Raw genomic sequence first — 21,185 nt, 5'->3', positions numbered from 1 at the left:
ACTTTAAAAATTATAAACGAAATGTTCTTAATTATTATAATCAAATTTCTGAACTTTTATGATTATGTTGGTTAATTTTTAACAAGAATAATGCACCAACAATCAATACTCTGAAGAAAACAGATGACTGATAAAACCAAGAAGTGGCAAAAACTCCACTAGTGTACAGAACTACATTTTTCAAGTCTTGCCAAGGAAACAACTGTTTCTGAGTTTTTTTTTTCTTTCACACAAAGACGCTAATAACTCAACGAAGATCCTTAAAAAAGGTTTCACGAAAAACCAATAAACGACATGTTCAAGATCTCAGTACGGCTTTGTGAACCATGGTTTCCTTGTGGATTTGGTGGCAACTCTTTTCAACAAGATCCAAGAGCTTCTCCAAATTCACCGCCCACGAGTTGAGAATCTCGTTGCTGTCCTTTGCGATCTGGAAGCACACGATTCCTGATGGTCTGTCTATTTTTGCAATCAGTGCCTTCGACACAACCATCTCTGAGAGATACTTCTCCGCCTCCTGAAATCATTCCAACAGAATACAATTGTATAAAGCGCTTAAGAAATGAGAAGCATCTGATACAATTAGAGAGAACCGATCAAATTACCTCAATGCTTAGGCATAAAAGCTCTGCAAGTCTCTTCAAGGTTATCCTTGAGTAGTACTTAGAGACAACGAGAATATTCTGCAGATTAAAAAGACGAAATCAGAAAATTAATAACAGCAACTGCCATAGCCAACAACAATGATTATCAAGGAGAGGCTTACATGTTCAATGATTCTCAATTTCAGATCTTCACCAGCTTTGTCACCCAGAGAGCCTCCAACCATGCTTTTCTCGTTCTCAAACTCACCCTTGTATTTGTTCCAAAGAGCTGTCCATTGAATAACCTCCATTGTCACTACCTGTTTTAGAAGCATCCTGGATCAAACAATATAAAACATAAGAGACTACTCATATGAAACCAAAACAACCGTAAAAAAAAAAGTTTATGGAGGAAAAAAAGTACTTGAAATCAGGAATTTCGGTTAAGTTCTTATCTTCCAAAGTTGCATTGAGCAAGCTTGATTGCATTGGATCATGCGGTGCCAAGACCAAGAACCAGCAGATCTTCCTCAGGATCTTTTGTTTGAAAATCAAAAGAGAAGATACTCTTAGACTAACCAGTAACCACAGAATGTATATTATACTTAAACACCGAACCAATGGTATGATGCTTACTGGAATCCACTGCTCTGGGGTTTCTTTAACAGAAGGGATGTCATATATTGACTTGTAGCTACGGCAGATTTCAAGGTACTCATTGTTATGAGAATAGTACCTACATGGTTGTGTTTCAAACTATTATTTATAGAAGACGACAAGGCCAAAGAAAGACCTCAATGTGGATATAATGCAACTAAATGTAACAAATCATTGGTGAGTGAAAAGAACTTACAAAATTGACACATAACACAAATCAAAAACAGTGCTGGTAGAGAAACTTTACCTAATCATTAGCTCATAGTAAATTCTCTTGAGCTCCAACAAAGTCGGTATATCAGCAGGAGCCTCCTCTACAATGTTCTCACCTTCCTTGGGTTTCTTCTTATCTTTTTTTGTATCTGCATCAAAAACTCTAGGATTGATCTTCCTAGATAAGATTTGTGCACGTACATAATCTTGACGATCCAAGCACAAACGGACCTTGAAAATTACACAAAAATAAGTTAGCACAAAAAATGAGACCAATAGATCATACTAAACAACAATACAGAGTAAGTCCTTACTTGTTCAAGGATAAATGCAATTTTCTCAGTTTTGGCCATAGCGCCAAATGTCTCCACCTGTTATAAAGCATCACATTTCAGAGATTAACTTAATAAAATGGATTTCCACTGGATCAAGTAGTAAAAAAGCTTACAGCAACTTCTTGCATAAGATCTGCAGCCTCAGCGATCTGACCCTGGTCTTCCTTAATCTTAGCAAGCTTCCTTGTCAGCCGAGCCCTCTCAATTTCAACATATATCTACACATACGAAGTTCAAATGATAACAATTACACAAAACGATATGATGAAGATACCAAACAACATCAGTTTACCTTTCCAGCAGACACATTGTTCAACGTCTTAATAAGCTCAATCCGAGTTTCAATATCTGGAGTCTGATCGATATACTGCATAGCTTGCTGCACCATCGATTGCACAGCCTGCAAGTTCACAATGTAACAATCTGAAAAAGCTCCATGTTCAATACGAGCGAGCTCTCAATCGAAGTGTATACCTGTTTAAGCTGGCCACGTTTCTTGGAGAGGTTGAGAATCTGCTCGTTGAGAAGCTTCCAGTCCTTAGCTTCGAAACAGAGCTGGAGAATCTCAGTCGCGGCTTTCCTCGTCCCGGCGACGTTCTCCGCGAGCCTCATCTGCTTCTCTTCATTCAGAAGCCGATCTATCGACGCCTCGAGGTTCCCGCTGTCTCCCTGAGATTCAAACTACAAAACGGAATGAGATGTACAATTCATCGATAAAAAGGTAAAATAACAGATCTGAGAATTCGAAAACTCGCCATCGCAGAAACCGCAATGAGTCAACTCGAAGCAAGAATAGTTGAGGTTATGGTGACGGAACGGAGAAAGGAGGCGATAGAGAGAGAGAGAGAAAGAGCTTATGAAGTTGCCGAGCACTGAGAGAAATCGCAAAGTCCCCAACCCCTTGAACAAGAAATCTCAGATTCTTCGGCCGATAATCCTTAATGGGCCACTGTTGGGCCATTAAGTAATTTGCTTTCAGTTCATATACTATTCTTTCGGTTTGGTTTGGTATTAAAATCCGGCTTGGTAAGCAATCTGCTGATTTAACATATTTTTATGTGATCAAAAGGAAATTATATTTTTACATCGTATGTCAAGAAAAAACTATGGTTATACTATACATTAGCGAAAATAACACCGGTTAATCAGGAATTTTGAAAAATATTTAGCTAAAATTATATCATTACTATTAATTTATTTAATTTAAATTTTTAGCTTTTGCTAATTAACTTTTTTTTTGTCTATAAATAGTTTTGCTACCTAAAAGAAAAAGTAGCTTTGCTTGTTTCGCTGTCAGAACGAGAGAAAAAAAGCTTAGGGTTCAATATCCTTCACTCGCCATGTCCGGAGTCGGAGAAGAAGAAGAGAACGCCGCCGAGCTTAAGATCGGAGACGGTACCTACCTCTCTATTTCCTTCTCCATTGTCTACAAAAATTAGAGCTTTATTTTCTTTTCATTCGAATTGAATCTTAGTGCAATACAATTGAAAAGTATCGTGTTTTTGTGAATTCTCATTGAGCTTTACCCTGTTATTTAATGGGTTTCGTTGTTTCTGGCAATAGAGTTTTTGAAGGCGAAGTGTTTAATGAACTGTGAAGTCTCTTTGATCCTTGAGCACAAGTATGAACAGCTTCAGCTGGTCTCCGAGGATCCCATGAACCAAGTCTCGCAGTAAGTTTTGTCTTTCATAATTATTCACTGTATACTAGCAGAGAACCTTCGATCTTGGAGGCTAAGAGTTGAAAGAATCAATATTTTCTCGGTGAGGAACTTATATATGTTTTGTCCTTGCAGAGTGTTTGAGAAGTCGTTGCAGTATGTGAAACGTTTTAGCCGCTACAAGAATCCAGATGCTGTTAGACAAGTTCGAGAGTATCCTCTTTCTTAATTAGTTGTTTCTTAGTATTCAACACATGTGTTGCGCTTTGTCATGCATGCTTGCATCTTCATTAAAATGCTTTGATTCTGCTTTTCTTTAGTTTTGTGAGAATGGCTTATGATTTTGACTGCAACATGGTTTACCTTAACTCAAATTCCACAGAATACTGAGTAGACATCAACTCACTGAGTTTGAGGTAAGATGTTGAATCTTTTTGAGATTGGCTCTTTTTGTCATCAGCTAAGTCGTTTTTTTGACACAAGACTTTAAAACCATTGCATTGAACAGCTCTGTGTCCTTGGCAATCTCTGTCCTGAAACCGCTGAAGAAGCAGTGGCTATGGTTCCTTCTCTCAAGGTATAAAAAAATAATCTACGTTCTTCTGTTCAGTGGAGATCAGGTAGCCTTGTTATGTCTGTCGCCTTTTAAGATGATGTAAGCTTCTTCTTTTTTGTAGACGAAAGGAAGAGCTCATAGTGATGAAGCAATTGAGAAGATGCTCAATGATCTCTCCCTTGTCAAGAGATTTGAGTAGTGCAAAACATTCCCAAGATTAAAGATTATAAACATACATCATGGTGCCTTTTAGCTGATGATGTCTGGAGTTAATTTTTCATGTCTGAAATTATAAAGCTCTAAGTGTCTCCGGAATTATACCTTCATGTTAAATGAATGTAATTTACAATGAATGATTATGAATGTAATTTGCAAAGGATGATCCGAGCTTGCATTATGATATACATAAAGCTACTTGTGAAGCTTCAACTCCATTTCTTTGGAACTTTGATTGGAAATGACTTCTCTTTGGAGGTTGTACATGTTTTCGCTTCATCTTCTTCTGCTCTTTCCAGCTCTCCAGCTTCAACATTCATAGGCAATTACTGAGAAACATTTTCAATTTACACACATCTAGCATTGTATTCTCATGAATAGTCCTCATCGCCTTGAATGTTCATGTTAAATACAGTTTACAAAGGATGATAAAAGTTTTCAAAGAAACTAAACCATATCTTTATACGGAATCAAGAATGGATGAACTATACATACACCTAAGGCTAGAGCTGTAAAGTTTTTCTTTAATTCCATCTCTTGGCATTTTTGCTGGACTTTGACTTCTTTTTGGAAGCTTGAAACGCTCTCATCTTTTGCTTCTTCCGTGCTTCTCTCTCAGCCTTTGACATCTTTGACTTTGCCTTCACTTTTGGAGCTTTATCCTCCAGTTCTGCTTCTCTCTCCAGCTCCTTGGCTCTTGCTTCCATATTCTTCTCCAAGTAATACTGAGAAACATCTCATGTTTGATAAATCTAGAATGAACAAATTTGACAAATGTGGATAAGAAAGAAACTTGGAAGATGTTTTGTTACATTGTAGTCTCCTGCATAGTCCTTCAAACCACCATCTCTGACTTCAATAACTCTGTTGACGATTTGTTTAATAAAGTATCGATCATGAGAGACTGTGATGACTGTGCCTTTGTACTCATTTATCGCCTCCTATTGAAAAAGGAATCATAGTATCAGAACTTATTCAACCTCCAAGAATAGTTTTAGCCAACAGAAAAGAGAAAGAACAAGAAACCTCGAGCATTTCTTTTGAAGGTATGTCTAAGTGATTGGTGGGTTCATCCAACACGAGTAGAGTGGATGGCTTCACCATGAACTTGCAGAAAGCAAGGCGTGCCTAAGAGAGAAACGGTCATGAAGTACACACCAAATAGAAGTACTATTGTGAATGCAAAAAAATAAAAACACAAGACTACCTTCTCACCACCACTCAAGAGAGAGACCTTTCTATCAAACATGTCAGCTTTGAAGTTGCAGCGACCAAGAAGACCTTTTATATCATCAATTCTCCAATCTACAGCAGCTTCAACAACCGTCTCAATCACAGTTTTATCCAAATCTAGAGCCTCTGCCTATAAACCAACAACTGAGTAAAAACCATATTCATGATCCCCTCTAGTAAGCGCTTTCTTTATGACAGAACAAACCTGATTCTGCTCGAAGTAGTTTGGCAATACATTGTGCTCCCCTAGAATCACTTCACCTCTCAAAGGCTTCTCGAAACCCATAATCAGTTTCAACAAAGTGCTTTTACCGCACCCGTTTGGACCAATAATAGCTATCTTCTCTCCTCTTTCTATCACTAGATTTGCCTTGTTGAATAGCATCTGCATGCATCAGACACAGATCAAACCATGAGACCAGACACAAGTAGTAAAAGGTATATCCAACAGCATTTTCTTAACTTTTTTATATTTTTATTTTTTACTTTTTTAATACAATATCTTCCATAATATTAGTTTTGTATATTTTATCATCTTACCTTATCCTCAAAACCAAATTCAAGATTCTTGACAGTAACTACAGATCTCCCACTTAATCCACATTCAGGAAACCTAATCTTCATTTGCTTCCTCTGAAACGGCTTCTCTATCTGCTCTCCTTCTTGGAGCTTCTCTAGTTTCTATTCATCACACAAAGTTATACACCATCTGCTTGATAAGTAGTAAGTAAAACGTTGCTGCTAGTTTATATTTTTACCTTCTCTGCAGAAGAAGCTCGACCAGAGTTTGCTCCAGCACTTAGTCTACCGATCAAATCCTTTGTTGCTTCAATCTCTTTCTGTTGCTTCTCCCAAGCGGCATACTGAGCTTCGACCCACTCTGCCTTTGAAATCACATACTGAGAGTAGTTGCCCACAAAAGTCCTGGACACACCCATCTCGGTTTCCACAATCTTGGTACATAACTGATCAAGAAAGGCTCTGTCATGAGATATTATAACCATGGGCACATCTTGCTTACTCAAGTAGCCTTCAAGCCACTCAATGGTTTCAAGATCCAAATGATTCGTTGGTTCATCCAAAAGCAGCAAATCTGGGTCCTATACACAATACTCACACTTTAGCTATATAGGTTCAGTAAATGGCCGGTCATAAGCATAGGCTAGTGAAGCATTGGTCTATATAACCCCTAAACTTAAAAAAAAATTATATATAAACTTCCAAATTGTAAAAAAAAAAAAAAAAAATTTAAACTTACAAAAGCTCTGAATGTTAACACCTATAATAGTAACAAAAAGCTCTACTAGGTATATGTATCTATATATTTTTGTTGTTATTAGGATAGCAACACACTTGTTCCGCATGTTACCATTCGGATCCAAAATGGTAATAGGCCTACAAAGTCTCAGGACCTGCTGTAACAGTAACAAGAATCATTAATTAATTCATATACCTGAAGCAAGATCTTCCCAAGAGACATTCTCATTTGCCACCCACTGCTAAAAGAAGCCACAAGCCTATCTGCATCCTCTTCACAAAACCCCAGCTCCGGCATTATCTTACTGACTTTCGCATCGATAGAATCCAAACCAACCTCTTGAGCTCTTCTCTGCAAGGAATCAAACTCGTCTAGTAACCTTCCCATTAAGTCTAAATCATCAACAGCTCCCTCTATCCCCTTCTGCAACTTCTCAAGCTTCCTCGAAATCTCCATCTCTTCGTTAAACGCACTCATGAACTCTTCCTTCACTGTCTTCCCCATCGAAACCTCGAACTCCTGACTCAAGAAAGAGACTTTCATATTGGGTTTGGCTCTAATGACGTTCCCCGAATCGGGTTCCTCTTGGCCGGTGATTATCTTGAGCTGCGTCGTCTTGCCCGCGCCGTTGACGCCGATCAACCCTACCTTTTCGCCTTTCTTCACTTCCCAGCTCACGTCCTTGAGCACCGTAACGCCTTCGTACCTCTTGCTTATGTTTTCAAGTCTCACTCCGGAAGATATCGCAGACGCACCGTCGTTTGAATGCTTAACGATCGGTTTACGATCGTGATCTTCTGTCAAGAAGAGCGACTCGAGCTCATTCGTCGCTCTGATATTGAAAATTACTCGTCGTCTAGGTTTAGAAACAGAGGAGAGTTTGAGGGTGGATGGTGTAGGGCAAGAAAGAGGACTAGTGAATAACGTAGAACGAAGGTTTAAGCTATGAAGGTTCATCGTTAAATCCATTGTGGATATAATTAGTCTACTGTAGATATCAAAGGATCAAACGATTGAAAATGTTTGTTTTTGACAACGAAACAGAACAAGAGTCCTAATAGTAATCAAAGACTCTGGAGTTTTCTATTGCGTGTGCGAAGAGTCTTACGAAAAATACACGTATTCATGTCAACTCAAGGCTTGTAAATTGTCACGTGTCAAATCATCAACCATTCAGAAAGCTCAAAATTGTTTAGAACATCTCATTCTTTTTATAAAGAGGACCAAAAATAAAAATATTAATAGATCTTAGAGTACCCCCAATGAGAAATTTTATCATTGAGGTTCTAAAAAATATATATTTATGTATATATATTAATACTAATATTTAATTGTGGGGTTATTAATTTTGTGGAAAACCAAACTAAAATTTCTATAAACATTAGTTTTCCATAAAATTAGTAACACCACAATTAAATACTTCCTCCGCTTTTTTTAATATATGTCATTTTAGAATTGTGGACATAGATTAAAAAAATTTTTTTTATATTTTCTAAACAAAACATCATTAATTATTTACCTAACCACAAATCAACCAATAATAAAATAGAAAGTATATTATCATTAGTCATATAACATTAAGTGTTAATAAATTTTACATAGAAAACTGAAAAAAATCATATAATATAGAACATAAAATGACTTATATTAAAAAACGGAAAGAATATTAATATATAAATACACATATATATATTTTTTAGAATTTTAATGGTAGATACCTCCAATGGAAGTGTTCTTAGGACTTCATCAATATAAAATATTATATTTCCCTAATTATAATGTCTAAATCACCTTATATAACCGATATATAATGCAAGTAAATCAGTAGAATATTCTCCGATAAACAACAAGCTCGGAAAGAACAACTAAGCTTTCCATCTTCATTTAAGGCATTAAAGAAGATCACACTACAAAAATTTATGTATAATTAAACTCGTTATTTATTTATTACTATATATTTAAGCTAAGCTATCCCACGTTTCTTAAATCTTCTTTCCCAGTTCACAATTTTAGCAAAGGGTGTATAAACATGTACCAAGAAACTCAGCAGCTTTATCAGTTGTGGAGACTTGCCATCCAAGAAAGAGACGAAGCAAGAGAACAACTGATGCTTTTACTCGCCGAACTCTCTCAGTTACGGGAGCTCCTCAACACTGTACTGTTATCTAAAGAGAAAATAGGCAGTTACTACCTAGAAGCCGCAGATGAATCTACCGGTCATCAAAACTGTAGTTACAATCTTTTCCCCGGCGATTCTCCGTCGAACTTTAGTGTGAATTCATGTCCGTTGGATCTCAGCGTTCTGTCCAATCAGATGCGTTTTGTGGTTGAGAATATGAGAGATTACGAAACCGTTGTGCTGGAGATGATCGGAGGAGTGCTGCCGGAAAACGGTAAGTTTTTGCAAGCTGTTAGTTATAGAAATCAAAAGATGGAAATCACTTCAAACACTTTCGTATTGCTTTAGAAAATAACTCAAAACTAAAGCTCAATCACTCACACAATCCGTAAGTTGATTCAACACCTTACACTTCAATATATAAGACTAGATAATCCTAATCCTATTAGTAATCACACTTTCAATATTTCCTATTCTCTTATGGATAATCATAACACTTCAATTTAGGATAGCTTGTGTTTTAAGCTATCTTTCAAGCTTAAACCAACATTCTCCCCCTTAAGCTTGACTTCATCCTCACACACTACTTGCATTCCAATAAGACTCCTCATCTCTTTAAAACGAACTCGGCTTAGGGACTTCGTTAGAATGTCGGCTCTTTGCATGCTTCCCGGAACATGCTCCACTTCAATTTGTTCATTCTCGACGCACTCTCGTATGAAATGATACCTTCTATGAATGTGTTTACTTCTACCATGGAATACAGGATTCTTGGTGAGCGAGATTGCGGATTTGTTATCGACTTTTATAGTCACCTTCTTGCTTTCATGCCCCACGACTTCACTCATAAGTTCTTGGAGCCATATTGCCTGTTTCGCAGCTTCCGTAGCAGCCATAAACTCTGCTTCACAAGATGACAAGGCTACAATCTCTTGTTTCTGAGAACACCAGGTTATAGGACTGGTTCCGAGATAGAAAACATGTCCAGTTGTAGCTCTGCCATCATCCTCATCTACGTTGTGCGAACTATCGCTAAACCCTATTAGTTCTTCTTGTTCTGTTGCTTGCGAGAACCTTAAACCAAGAGAAGTCGTTCCGCGCAAGTATCTCAACACTTGCTTTAGGGCTGCACCGTGAGATTGTTTCGGTTCTTGCATGTACCTACTAAGCACACCAACGCTGTAAGAGAGATCGGGTCGTGTGTGCAGAAGATAACGGAGACAGCCAATACTCTTTCTGTATTCTCTTTCATTGATACTCTGTTCTTGAGGCGATTTTGACAGCTTTGTATTCACGTCCATTGGTATGTGTATAAGATTGCAATCGTTCATTCCGGTTTGCTCAAGAATCTTCTGAGCATATCGTTCTTGTGACAATGTAATTCCTTCATTGGTTTGTCGTACCTCAATGCCTAAGTAATAAGTCAATCTACCAAGGTCACTCATCTCAAACGTTCGAGCCATCTCTTGTTTAAACTTGATAATCGAACCCAAAGATGATCCTGTGACAAGAAGATCGTCGACGTACACACAGACAACAAGCAAGCCTTTCTTTTCTTCCTTCCTATAGAGCGAGGGCTCTTTTGAGCAACGCACGAAACCTAGTTTCTTCAAGATCCCGTTGAGTTTTATGTTCCATGCTCTAGGGGCCTGTTTCAAACCGTAGAGAGCTTTGTGCAGTTTATAAACTTTTCCTTCCTTTCCTCTGATCTCAAATCCTTCCGGCTGAGTAACATAGACTTCTTCTTTCAGCTCTCCGTGTAAGAACGCTGTCTTAACGTCCAGATGATGTATCTCCCATTCCTTTGAAGCCGCAAGAGCTATGATCATTCTGATTGTCTCAATACGAGCTACTGGTGCAAAGACTTCATCATAGTCAACACCATGCCTTTGAACATATCCTTTTGCTACTAATCGTGCCTTATATTTGCTGATGCTTCCGTCTGCGTTTCTTTTTATTTTAAACACCCATTTTAACCCAATAGGTTTGAAACCTTTTGGTAGGTCAACGAGAATCCAAGTGTTGTTCTTTTCGATTGAGTTTATCTCCTCCTTGCAGGCGTTCACCCAAACTTTGTGTTCTCTAGCCTCATTGTAATCATAGGGCTCGTTATTTATCACCATCAGAAGCCTTTCACACTCAATGTCAGCGAGAAGGACATAGTCATCAAGGTAAGAGGGTTTCGTGCTCACTCGGTTTGATCGCCTCAACTCTGGCTGCGGCTCCTCTTCTTCATTATCAACTTCTTCATCTACATTCTCTTCACCTTCATTATCACTTACTTCTTGAATATCCACTACCCTAGTTTCACTCTGTTTCAATGGTAGTAGTTCAACCTCAAACGGACTTTCTTCCGTTCCTTCTTCGTTGCTCCAGTTCCATTGTTTATCCTCTTCAAAGTGAACATCACGGCTCACAACAATCTTTTTACTCGTCGGGTCTAGTAGCCTATAGGCCTTAGAACCTGGTTCGGTTCCTAGGTGTACCAATACTCTTGACCGATCGTCAAGTTTCTTTCTTCCCACCTTTTCCGTTCGAGCGTAACATAGGCATCCAAAGACCTTGAGATGGGCGAGGTTTGGTTTCTTGTTTCGCAGAGCTTCATATGGTGTTGAGCCTTCGAGAGAACGTGTTGCAACTCTGTTAATTAAGTACGTTGCGTGTCTGACTGCTTCACCCCATAACTTGTTTGGTAAACTCATGTGTTTTAGCAAGCTTCTTGTCATCTCAAGAAGGGTTCGGTTTCGCCGTTCAACCACTCCGTTCTGTTGAGGAGAGTACGGAGCTGTTGTGTGTCTGTTGATTCCATGTGTCTCGCAATAGCCTGAGAATTCATGAGACATAAATTCCCCGCCTCTATCAGTTCGAAATGTTTTTATTTTTTCGCCAGTTTCTTGTTCCACACGTTTCTTGAACGCTATGAACTTGTTAAACGCCTCACTTTTCTCTTTTATCAATACGGTCCACATGTATCTTGAGAAGTCATCGATTAATACGAATACGTACCGCTTCTGTCCTGGTGTAGAGGGTGTGATAGGTCCACAAAGATCCCCATGAATAAGCTCAAGTGGATGTGTAGCCCTAAATAAAGTAGCCTGCGGAAACGGTTTTCTTGTTTGCTTCCCAAGTAAGCACGATATACATGTTTCTTTCTCGAGGGTTATATCAGGTAAGCCATCAACGAGTTCCTTACTCATCATTGTCTTTATTGTTTGGGTGTTTATGTGTCCTAGTCGGGCGTGCCACCGTGAAGAGTTGCTTGTTGCAGAGACTTGTAGACATTGAACTATATCAGCTTGCAGAACCACTCTATACAACCGGTTCTTTGACCTTGCGCTTTTAATCATCAGGTATCCACTTTTATCAAATAACATAAGCATGTCGTTCTTCATATTTACCTCACATCCAGCTTCGGTAGCTTGTCCCAAGCTAATAATGTTGCTTCTTAATCCGGGTATGTAATAGACGTTGTTCAATGTTTTCTTCTCACCTCCGTCTAGAACAAATTTGATTGATCCTTTGCCTCTTATGTCAATACGAGAATCATCTCCAAAACGAACCTTTCCTGTAACGCCTTCATCTAGTTTATAGAAAAATAATCTATTTCCACTCATATGATTGCTTGCTCCATTGTCAAGATACCACACATTCTCCAAGTCTTGTTCGAAGTCGCTTGGTTTCACTTTCTTTTCATTGAGATAAACTACTTCATGCATCATCAATTCATCTGCTTCCTGTGTCTCTTCTTCTTTCTTTTCCACGGTTTCTTGTAGTTTAAGCTTCGTATCAGGGCATTCAGAGGCATAATGACCTGTTTTATCACAAGCAAAACACGTGATGTGACTCTTATCACGAGTTTGAACTTGCTGTCCTTGCTTGTAGGCTTCTCTCTGATTATAGAAACCTCCAGATCGTCCTCTGCCTCTTCCTCCTCTCCATGAACTTCGACCTCCGCGTCCTCTTCCTCTTCCGTACCCGTAGCTTTCTTGTTGATTCTCGCTGTTAGCGTACATTAGTTTTTCACGATCATCACTCTGCTCTTCCTCTTCTTCTTCGCTTATCCTTTCTTCATATGCCTTCAATCGTCCAACTATATCTTCAAAAGTAGTCACATTAAGATCCAAAACTTGCTCAAGAGATGCAACCATGTGAATATATTTTTTTCTTGGTAAACTTTTCAAGAATTTCTTCACAAGTTTTGGTTCTTCTATGATTAAACCAAGAGAAGCTGATTTTGAACTGATTTCTGTTAACTTGCCGACGAAGGTATCTATACTATCTTCCTCTTTCATCTTAAGCTTGTCGAAATCAGCCATGAGTGTCTGTAGTCGTGCTTCTCTTACTCTCTCGGCTCCGACATGGCGAACTTGTATTGCATCCCAAACAGCCTTGGCTGTATCGAGATGTCCTACCTGCAACGTTAAGGCTTCGGGTATGGATTGAAATATCAAAGCAATTGCCAGATTATTCTTCTCTTCATGTTTGCTTCCAGGGTCAATTGTTTCCCAAACCTTGTTAATTTTAAGGGCAATTTTCATCCTCATAGCCCAAACTGTGTAATTAGAAGCAGTTAACATCGGGAATTTTATGGACGAAGGTCCAGTTTCCTTCTTACTCATCTCGGTTTCATCTTTTATGTCTGCCATGGCGTCTTGTCTTCTTCGTTATATCGCTCTCACGTTTTTATTGATTTCAATAGGAGGCTCTGATACCAAATATAGAAATCAAAAGATCGAAATCACTTCAAACACTTTCGTATTGCTTTAGAAAATAACTCAAAACTAAAGCTCAATCACTCACACAATCCGTAAGTTGATTCAACACCTTACACTTCAATATATAAGACTAGATAATCCTAATCCTATTAGTAATCACACTTTCAATATTTCCTATTCTCTTATGGATAATCATAACACTTCAATTTAGGATAGCTTGTGTTTTAAGCTATCTTTCAAGCTTAAACCAACATTAGTGAAGCTGGATCGTTGGTTGAGTCATTGTTCGTAGCCGGTTCGGTTCCGAAATGGATAAATCCTCCGGTTCTAAGTAATCATATCACTGGAAATTGGAATTACGGTGGTTTGGAGTTTGGTTCGGGTTTCCAAAACCGGTGTCACGCTTCAGTTTGATGTCCGCATAAAATTTATTCGGTTCGGTTACATGTAATGTTCTAAATTATTTTGTCGCTAAAGATATTATTTGATCCAATCAATATTAAAGTTATCATAATACACCTTAAAAATATCAATGAGATCATATCCTCTAACCCTGAAATGCTGACAGGCTGAATGAAGTTATCAATTAGTCAACTTAATATAGATTAAAATTATTTCAAACCGACTTTCTAGTCATAACTGGAATTACTATGACTATGGACCACAATATTAATTATAAACAGTTGGGAGAAAGAAGAAATAACTTAGGTCAACATTTGTAATATTTTCTACCTAAAATACTTTAATGCCCCCCTGACATCAGATTCTTTAATTTGACCAACGCCGAAAGGAGAGAGAGAGACAGACATAGAGGGGATAAAAAGTCATAAATGGCATTCTCGTGATTATTACACGCTACCTCAGACTTTCCGTAATTGTTTATTAATTGCCATATTAGTATTGGCCATGAAATTAAAATAAATTTGATTGATAAAACGAGCTGTTCTTTTCTTTGCTGTAATAAATACAAGCGAGTCTTTAATTTTCTTACAAGTGAGTCGTCTCTCTAGCTTCACTTTTGATTTGGCTCAGAAGGATTCAGAAGGACTAATATATCTTACTCTATCTAAAACCATATCTTCTACAGGTTTTAATCAAATGGAGGATGATCGAAAAGAGGTACAAACCATCTTCATATCTGTTTTACGTCTCTTGTCTTGTGTGTTTGTTTGTTTCCCTAGATATTTTGTTTTAAACTATGAAATCAAAGATCTGCTTGTTTCGTTGTGCTTCTGTCGGGAATCGAACATGGGTCTTTACACTTAAAGAAAACAAAGCTCCAAACAGTACTGATACTGTTTTAGCGATGACACGAGTTTGATTGCGTCTCGGTATCAAAAATCGAGTAAAGCTTCTCTCTTTTTCCGATTCTTGGAAGCAGAACTCTTGTCAAACTTTGTGTTTACCTTTATTGGATACATAAGAAGATCCTACTTTTACTCAGATTTTTTCTCGATCATCAACAACAATATCTCTATTAAACTCCATGCATTCCAAAGCTTAGAAACAGTTCAATAAAGTCAAGAACTCTGCCCTTTCTCACGATATGCATCGCTTTGTAAATAGCTCTGTTTTTTTTTAAAATATGAAACCACTTTGATTAGTTAATTTTTTTAAATTTATAATTGTTTGGATTCTTTTTTTTTTGTTGGGTTTGCAGAAGAACTCTCCATGGCTATCAGTGCCACAGTTTGGTGATTGGGACCAGAAAGGAGGAGGAACTATTCCTGATTACTCCATGGATTTCACCAAGATTAGAGAGATGAGGAAACAGAACAAGAGAGACCCTTCTCGAGCCAGTCTTGGCAACGAGGATGAACTCGTCAAGCCACCCGAGTCAGCTACTACAGCAACCGCTAAGCTCACCACGGTCCATAGTGAAAACCAGCATCACTTCTCTCCAGCCCACCATCACCAACCACATTCCCCTTCCGTAAGATTCCAAAGCACCTTTGATCGTTTCAAACATGATTATTTTTTATTTGCATTACTATCAATATTCTTATTTGAATCTAGTTTTATTAAGTTGGTATTGATCATGATGAGAGTTTGGTTTGTGGTCGTTTGGAAACAGACGAGGAGAAGCATCTTCAGCTGCTTCAACTGCTGCGTCAAAGCTTGAAGGATTCTTCTCTAGCAATGGAGCTGTTTTTATATATTGACTTATGTCATTCCAATGTGGAAAATGTAATGTGATCATGAGACTCATATATGTTTGAAACCATTTCGAATTTATTACAAGAAAAAAAGATTAGGGTAGAATCAAGCTTAATTGCTTAGCCTAATGCAAAACATAAACAGACACTGGTCCGCACTCGAATTTTTCCGACACTCCATGGCAATCGGCAAGTCTGAGAAACATTAAGGCCCATTGGTCTAAACTTACTAGTAATGAAACTATCTATATTATTAAAAGAGAAGTACAAAATAGAAATACCCCTTAGTTTTACCACTTATTTACATTAAAATGCCATTGAGATATTTATTGAACTTATATTTAAGCATGCTTGTCTTTTCCTAATTTAAATAATAGATTTAAGCATTTAATGTCTTTCCAAAATTTAAATAATAGATTTCTTTTATCAAATCATAACCAAAATAAATTTTCTAATGTATTTTGTATTAACATATTCAATATTTTTAATATTTATAAGTAATAAATAAAAAAATAAAAAATCACACATCATAATCAATTTATATAACATATAAATAAAATATAAAATAGTTTATTCATATATTAGTATAATGCTTTCACAATATAAGTCCAATTAGTTATAAATATTGGATTTGTTTATATTATACATTGTGATATAATAGATGATTAAAATCACAAAATATAATTATTCAAAGTAATAAATGAAATTGTTATGTTTAAAAATGTTATATTAACAAATGTGTAGTAAATATTCATACGGTCACGGGTCAAGCTCTAGAAATAAATAACAACAGCAAGATTATTTTTCTTTATCAAATTTATTTTAATAGAAATTATAGTTCCAAATATGTTTATATATTTTATGTACTTATAAATTTATTTTCTTTGTCTTTAAGGAAACTTAGATTTTGAAATTGGAAAAAATATGACCACCTCTATATTATTTTAATTAGGAAATTTAAAATTTATATCAAAATATTTTATTAAAATTTTAATTTTAATTTTTATTATAGCTGCAAAGATTAATTTTCAATATAAATTTATGTTTCAATATTACAAATGCATCATTTAATATAAACAAAAAAAACTAAAAACATAAAAGAAATACCCGCCCGGTCGGGCGGATCAAGATCTAGTTCGTATTAATTTGATAACATTTATGCATTTCCTGGTTTAAGCCTGTGAAAAAAAGGAAATAGAGTGGCCATTGTTTGATTCTAAAATGGGCTTTATATATAGCCCAACACGTACCTTCACGCGCGGTGCATGGATTTGGAATTGCGTTGAAGACAGTGTTATTGAAAAGATGGGCCCCACAATCATGAAACCTGGCAGAGAGGACGAATCTGTCAACGGTCAACATCATATGTTTAGTCTTGTTTACGGCCCAACTCCCATGCCCCTACCTGCCTCTAGGTTTATTTCTCGTTACATTTCTGAAATTTTTTTGATGACAATGGTGAATAAAACTATGCTGCAAATATGGTGAAATATGAAATACATGTTAACTAATAACTATTATCGATGGCCCCCACTAGCCTCTGCCTTGTTGAATATGAAGATTTTAGGATTAGCCGATTAAAACACCACCACAAGATTTTGTACTAGTGTACTTCGTAACTATTTTATGTTACACATGAAGAAAGAATGATGAACGAAATATGAATGATATAGATTTATACGTACTCGTAATTCTTTTATTAAAAGCTGTGTATTTGATGAGAGAACTCATGGTTGATCATGCATGTTTCTACATTTTTTTCCCTGGCATACACAGTACATACATGTGGACGACCAAATCTATTTGCAATTCTGTCTTCCGAGATGTCAGAAGGGCTGAATCGTTCTAAATTGTCAACCAAATCAGACGGTGTCTCGTTCAGACCTTATTGCTATTTCACTTACACCTTAAGATACATTGTAGAGACTTGTCGGTGAGGCCAAAGCGTATATCATTGTATAATAAGATAACTTTTGTTTCATCGAGCATATTTCACGTCACGATATTTATGATTTACCTGTGCCATTAAGTAGACGATCTGGGGCTTGTTAAGATTCATTCAACACAAATTTCATTGGTAAACATTCTTAAAGTACTTTTTTTTTTGTCAACAAAGTACTTTTTTTTTATAAAATAAACTACTATATCGTTACGCTTTGTGTCCCGGAATTCGATTCTTATAAAATAAATGAACTATATGGTTTATATCCGTGATATGTGAAATGCATAAATTTCTCACCGTTGCGGATTTTCACTATCATCAGAACGAGAGTTTTTTTTTTGTTTTTTTGGTGTAAATGTTCAAAACGAGAGTTTGTAATTTGTATCTCTTCTGGCTCTTTTTAAATATGCTATTGTAGGACAAAAGACAAACCGGGGATACCCAAAAACGTTCGTAGTAAAAACGCTCAGTTTGATCACTGTAAACATGCATGTTGTCAGACTTACCCAACGTCGCTACTGAGAAGTTAGACGACAATTCAATAGATGATCAAGTATGGTTAGCTCAATCCAATGAATGCATTCATTGTTTTAGTCTTATCGTGACTTACATATATTTAAAATTTTACTTGTATTATCAAATTCTTGTACCTGAATCTCAAAAGTTTATGAAACAAACATCGAATTTGTATTATATATAAATAGAAAGGGTACAATGTACTTTGAGTACTTGGGGACATTGGGATGGTTCATGTCTCCTATCATTTACTCTTCTTTGTCCACCAGCCCCATTCCCTGCCAAACCTCCCTTCTTCACCATTCACACTTTTTTTTCTTAAACGATTTAAAAATTATTTCATAATTTGTAACTAAATAAAATGAAAACTACAATTCCATTTCGGTTATGTATTTTTGTGTGTTTGGACATACATATGCCGAGATTTGAACCTGTTACCTAATATATATTTAACATGGATAATGGATGATTCGGTGCCTGCCAGCCCCAGCATCTGAGATTCCACAACAGGTTCGTTTAAATTTCACTAATTTGTTAGGGTTTTTATTTTATTTTAATATTCATAAACATTATCTGATAAAAAACGGTAAACGGCGAGCTAGAAATAAGCAACATACAAATCGCATGAGACCTTTATTATAGTTAACCAGCTTTTCAATGAGATTTGATTGTCCTCCTTGTTCGTACAATTTAAGATTGTTTGCACTCATGAATGCATCTTTACAATGACAAAATATAGCCAGCTTTCTAGTGAGAATCTTATACAATAAGTAAAACAATCAGATCTTATTATGAAAATAATCTTACGTTATCTTAAAATTCTGCTGGAGATTTTACAATATAGAAACATATAAGATTCTCATTGAAAAGCTCGTTAAGATTCTCAACATATGCAATAACGTTTGGTTAACCGATTTCTAATAAGATACTAAAAGAAAAATAGATATGTTCCAAACTAAGTTTGTACACGATCCATTCTCATAAAGTTGCATATTATGGATGTATTTTAAGGTCGAGCCATCTGTCTTTTACAAGTTCTGTTGAACATTGAGCCGTATGCCACCCTCTCTCTAATACTTAGTGAGTTGTGAACGTATAAATTAAATACGCAAGAATATGATAAATAGTGATAGAATTCGAAGAAAAGAAAAGAAGACAACGCCACCATTAGTTTACATCTTAATTTGATACAACGACTTCTCTTCGTAGAGATACAAAGACTTGGATCTCGTGGTATACGAATTGGTTGCTTTTTTCTCTCTGCATAAATTCTTGCGAGTTGCGATCAAACAACTTCTAACAAACCACTGATATTTCTATCAATCGTAACAGAATAATGACAAGATATTAAATTGCTCATTATACTTTAGTCATACCTGAGAGATGTCAATCCAAGTCCCACATTGGATAATTAGACAAGGAGTGTCTAATATATAAAGAGATGTCCAACTCTAATAGTACGAGGCCTTTTGGGATGGAAACCAAAAGTAAATCCATGCGGGCCAGCCTTCTAAGGCCCAAAGTGGACAATATCGTACTAATCGGATAATATAGAGTTGGACACGGGATTTCACAATCCCAACAATTGGTATCAGAGCGGTTGACGAATATCTGCAAGAAGACCAAAAATACCTTTCGAGTAGGAATGGGACCCTTCAAGGTGGAAAGGGAGGTTCGGCAGAGATTAGTCAGAAGATCCTGGAATTGTGGGAAAAACATCCTTAAAAGAATCGGAATACCAGACACTTGCCGTCGCGATCTCTTGTTCACAAGCACCAGGATCTTAAGCTACAACTTAAGCTTAGATCGAGTCTCCAACCTGAGGCTCTGATACCAATTCAGATCTCTTAGAAACACAAAGAGTTATAAGAACAACTTTTCTTATTAGCTTTAGAAACTACTCAAAACTAAAGCTCTCAATATGTTTCACTTAGATCATATGGAACACCTCTCCATTAGACCTATATTTATATGAAAGACAATTCCCTTTAACATGTGGGATATGGAAAACACAAACGTAACCTAAATAGAAACTTCCTTTTCCTATTTCTAGGTTTCCTTATTGTGTTTATCTTAACATATTAAACATCTAATAATATGTTAAGTTTCCACAAGCTTGGAATTATCCAACATTCACCCCCTTAATTCCAACTTGAATTAGGGAGATCAATTTCTTGAACTCCGATTAAGCTCCTCATTTGCTTGAACTCAATCATCAAGTAATCATCATCCACCACACCATGGTGTGCGAATCCACCCATTGAATTCACATCTTTCTCAAGGTTAGACCGGATGCTCTCCTTGCTTCCGTACCGCTTCTTCTTAGAATCGGCCCAGTTCTTGTAGAACCTTCTCATGTCCTCTTCACTTAAGTTGCGATGAGTCTTGTGGCTGAAGTTCACTGCGATGATAACTTTGGTCACATCCACCATCTTGCGTACGTGAACTCTGGGAAGGATGTCGGCCTTCTGCTCAACACCCAACAGATTTATCTCTGGTTCATCTTCAGCCTTTGAGAACCTTGACTCCATTGGTACGTGCGTTGTGTCACACGCTTCCACCTTTGTGTCACACACTCCTCCGTGAGTCGTGTTGCACACTCCTACGTGAGTCGTGTTACACACTTCCATCTTTGTGTCACACATGATTCCTTGAGTATACATCTCTTGCTTTATACTGATTCCGTCTGCTCCTTGAATCACCTCTATGCCAAGGTAGTACGTTAGCTTACCTAGATCTGACATCTCGAACTTCTTAGACATCTCCTCCTTGAATTGCCTAATCACCTTAAGCGAAGTTCTTGTCACAAATAGATCATCAACGTAGATGGCTATGATCAAGACGTCTCCTCCTTGAGTCTTGCAGTACACTGATGGTTCCTTCGTGCACTTCTCAAATCTCATCTCCTTGAGAACCTGATCGAGTTTTACACTCCATGCTCTGGGTGCCTGGCGTAACACATGCAACGTCTTGTGTAACACACAAACTCGATCATCTTCTCCTTTCTTCTCAGAATCAGTCGGTC

General features: G+C 37.0%; 4 protein-coding genes across 7 annotated transcripts; 2 read left to right on the top strand and 2 right to left on the bottom strand.

Annotated features, from left to right (window-relative positions):
- Nucleotides 1-106: 106 nt before the first annotated feature.
- On the bottom strand, nucleotides 107-2,757 carry LOC103846854 (26S proteasome non-ATPase regulatory subunit 12 homolog A). The gene is made up of 11 exons (XM_009123864.3): nucleotides 2,545-2,757; nucleotides 2,264-2,458; nucleotides 2,082-2,189; nucleotides 1,903-2,007; nucleotides 1,769-1,825; nucleotides 1,489-1,685; nucleotides 1,221-1,320; nucleotides 1,009-1,121; nucleotides 767-920; nucleotides 606-683; nucleotides 107-517 (listed from the first exon to the last, which is right to left on the bottom strand). The coding sequence occupies exons 1-11, from the start codon at nucleotides 2,545-2,547 to the stop codon at nucleotides 299-301; spliced, it is 1,329 nt and encodes a 442-aa protein (XP_009122112.2). The 5' UTR covers nucleotides 2,548-2,757; the 3' UTR covers nucleotides 107-298.
- A 271-nt stretch (nucleotides 2,758-3,028) lies between these two features.
- LOC103846853 (DNA-directed RNA polymerase II subunit 4) lies at nucleotides 3,029-4,427 on the top strand. The gene is made up of 6 exons (XM_009123863.3): nucleotides 3,029-3,184; nucleotides 3,353-3,461; nucleotides 3,585-3,662; nucleotides 3,832-3,865; nucleotides 3,958-4,026; nucleotides 4,127-4,427. The coding sequence occupies exons 1-6, from the start codon at nucleotides 3,130-3,132 to the stop codon at nucleotides 4,202-4,204; spliced, it is 423 nt and encodes a 140-aa protein (XP_009122111.1). The 5' UTR covers nucleotides 3,029-3,129; the 3' UTR covers nucleotides 4,205-4,427.
- Nucleotides 4,428-4,584: 157 nt separating this feature from the next.
- Nucleotides 4,585-7,885, bottom strand: LOC103846852 (ABC transporter F family member 2). The gene is made up of 8 exons (XM_009123862.3): nucleotides 6,908-7,885; nucleotides 6,213-6,554; nucleotides 5,995-6,135; nucleotides 5,660-5,839; nucleotides 5,429-5,584; nucleotides 5,248-5,349; nucleotides 5,034-5,162; nucleotides 4,585-4,946 (listed from the first exon to the last, which is right to left on the bottom strand). Exons 1-8 carry the CDS (start codon nucleotides 7,679-7,681, stop codon nucleotides 4,746-4,748), a joined length of 2,025 nt encoding a protein of 674 aa, XP_009122110.1. The 5' UTR covers nucleotides 7,682-7,885; the 3' UTR covers nucleotides 4,585-4,745.
- A 5,970-nt stretch (nucleotides 7,886-13,855) lies between these two features.
- LOC103846850 lies at nucleotides 13,856-15,818 on the top strand. 4 transcript variants are annotated; one of them, XM_009123859.3, is made up of 4 exons: nucleotides 13,856-14,539; nucleotides 14,634-14,665; nucleotides 15,207-15,479; nucleotides 15,621-15,818. In XM_009123859.3, exons 2-4 carry the CDS (start codon nucleotides 14,645-14,647, stop codon nucleotides 15,666-15,668), a joined length of 342 nt encoding a protein of 113 aa, XP_009122107.1. In that variant the 5' UTR covers nucleotides 13,856-14,539; nucleotides 14,634-14,644; the 3' UTR covers nucleotides 15,669-15,818. The 4 variants fall into 4 exon arrangements, with proteins under 4 accessions (XP_009122107.1, XP_018510806.1, XP_033138404.1 ...); XM_033282513.1 differs by lacking the exons at nucleotides 13,856-14,539; nucleotides 14,634-14,665 and adding exons at nucleotides 14,695-14,891; nucleotides 14,991-15,104; XM_018655290.2 differs by having other exon boundaries at nucleotides 14,449-14,665.
- Nucleotides 15,819-21,185: the final 5,367 nt, after the last annotated feature.

The sequence above is a fragment of the Brassica rapa genome, chromosome A10, assembly GCF_000309985.2.
Source record: "Brassica rapa cultivar Chiifu-401-42 chromosome A10, CAAS_Brap_v3.01, whole genome shotgun sequence".
NCBI classification, from domain to species: Eukaryota; Viridiplantae; Streptophyta; class Magnoliopsida; order Brassicales; family Brassicaceae; genus Brassica; species Brassica rapa.
This window is presented reverse-complemented; position numbering and strand designations above follow the sequence as displayed.

What these genes read in the sequence shown, in the direction of transcription:
- LOC103846854 (XM_009123864.3), bottom strand. An exon ending in TTGCATTTATCCTTGAACAA is followed by an intron (nt 1,686 to 1,768) that starts GTAAGGACTTAC and finishes GTAATTTTCAAG; the next exon opens with GTCCGTTTGTGCTTGGATCG. An exon ending in AATTGAGAATCATTGAACAT is followed by an intron (nt 684 to 766) that starts GTAAGCCTCTCC and finishes TTTAATCTGCAG; the next exon opens with AATATTCTCGTTGTCTCTAA.
- LOC103846853 (XM_009123863.3), top strand. Translation starts at nt 3,130, where the DNA reads ATGTCCGGAGTCGGAGAAGAAGAAGAGAACGCCGCCGAGCTTAAGATC. An exon ending in CCCATGAACCAAGTCTCGCA is followed by an intron (nt 3,462 to 3,584) that starts GTAAGTTTTGTC and finishes TTGTCCTTGCAG; the next exon opens with AGTGTTTGAGAAGTCGTTGC. An exon ending in CTATGGTTCCTTCTCTCAAG is followed by an intron (nt 4,027 to 4,126) that starts GTATAAAAAAAT and finishes TCTTTTTTGTAG; the next exon opens with ACGAAAGGAAGAGCTCATAG.
- LOC103846852 (XM_009123862.3), bottom strand. Translation starts at nt 7,681, where the DNA reads ATGGATTTAACGATGAACCTTCATAGCTTAAACCTTCGTTCTACGTTA. An exon ending in TCTTGAGTGGTGGTGAGAAG is followed by an intron (nt 5,350 to 5,428) that starts GTAGTCTTGTGT and finishes TTTCTCTCTTAG; the next exon opens with GCACGCCTTGCTTTCTGCAA. An exon ending in ACTATGCAGGAGACTACAAT is followed by an intron (nt 4,947 to 5,033) that starts GTAACAAAACAT and finishes GATGTTTCTCAG; the next exon opens with TATTACTTGGAGAAGAATAT.
- LOC103846850 (XM_009123859.3), top strand. Translation starts at nt 14,645, where the DNA reads ATGGAGGATGATCGAAAAGAG. An exon ending in TGGAGGATGATCGAAAAGAG is followed by an intron (nt 14,666 to 15,206) that starts GTACAAACCATC and finishes TTGGGTTTGCAG; the next exon opens with AAGAACTCTCCATGGCTATC. An exon ending in ACCAACCACATTCCCCTTCC is followed by an intron (nt 15,480 to 15,620) that starts GTAAGATTCCAA and finishes GTTTGGAAACAG; the next exon opens with ACGAGGAGAAGCATCTTCAG.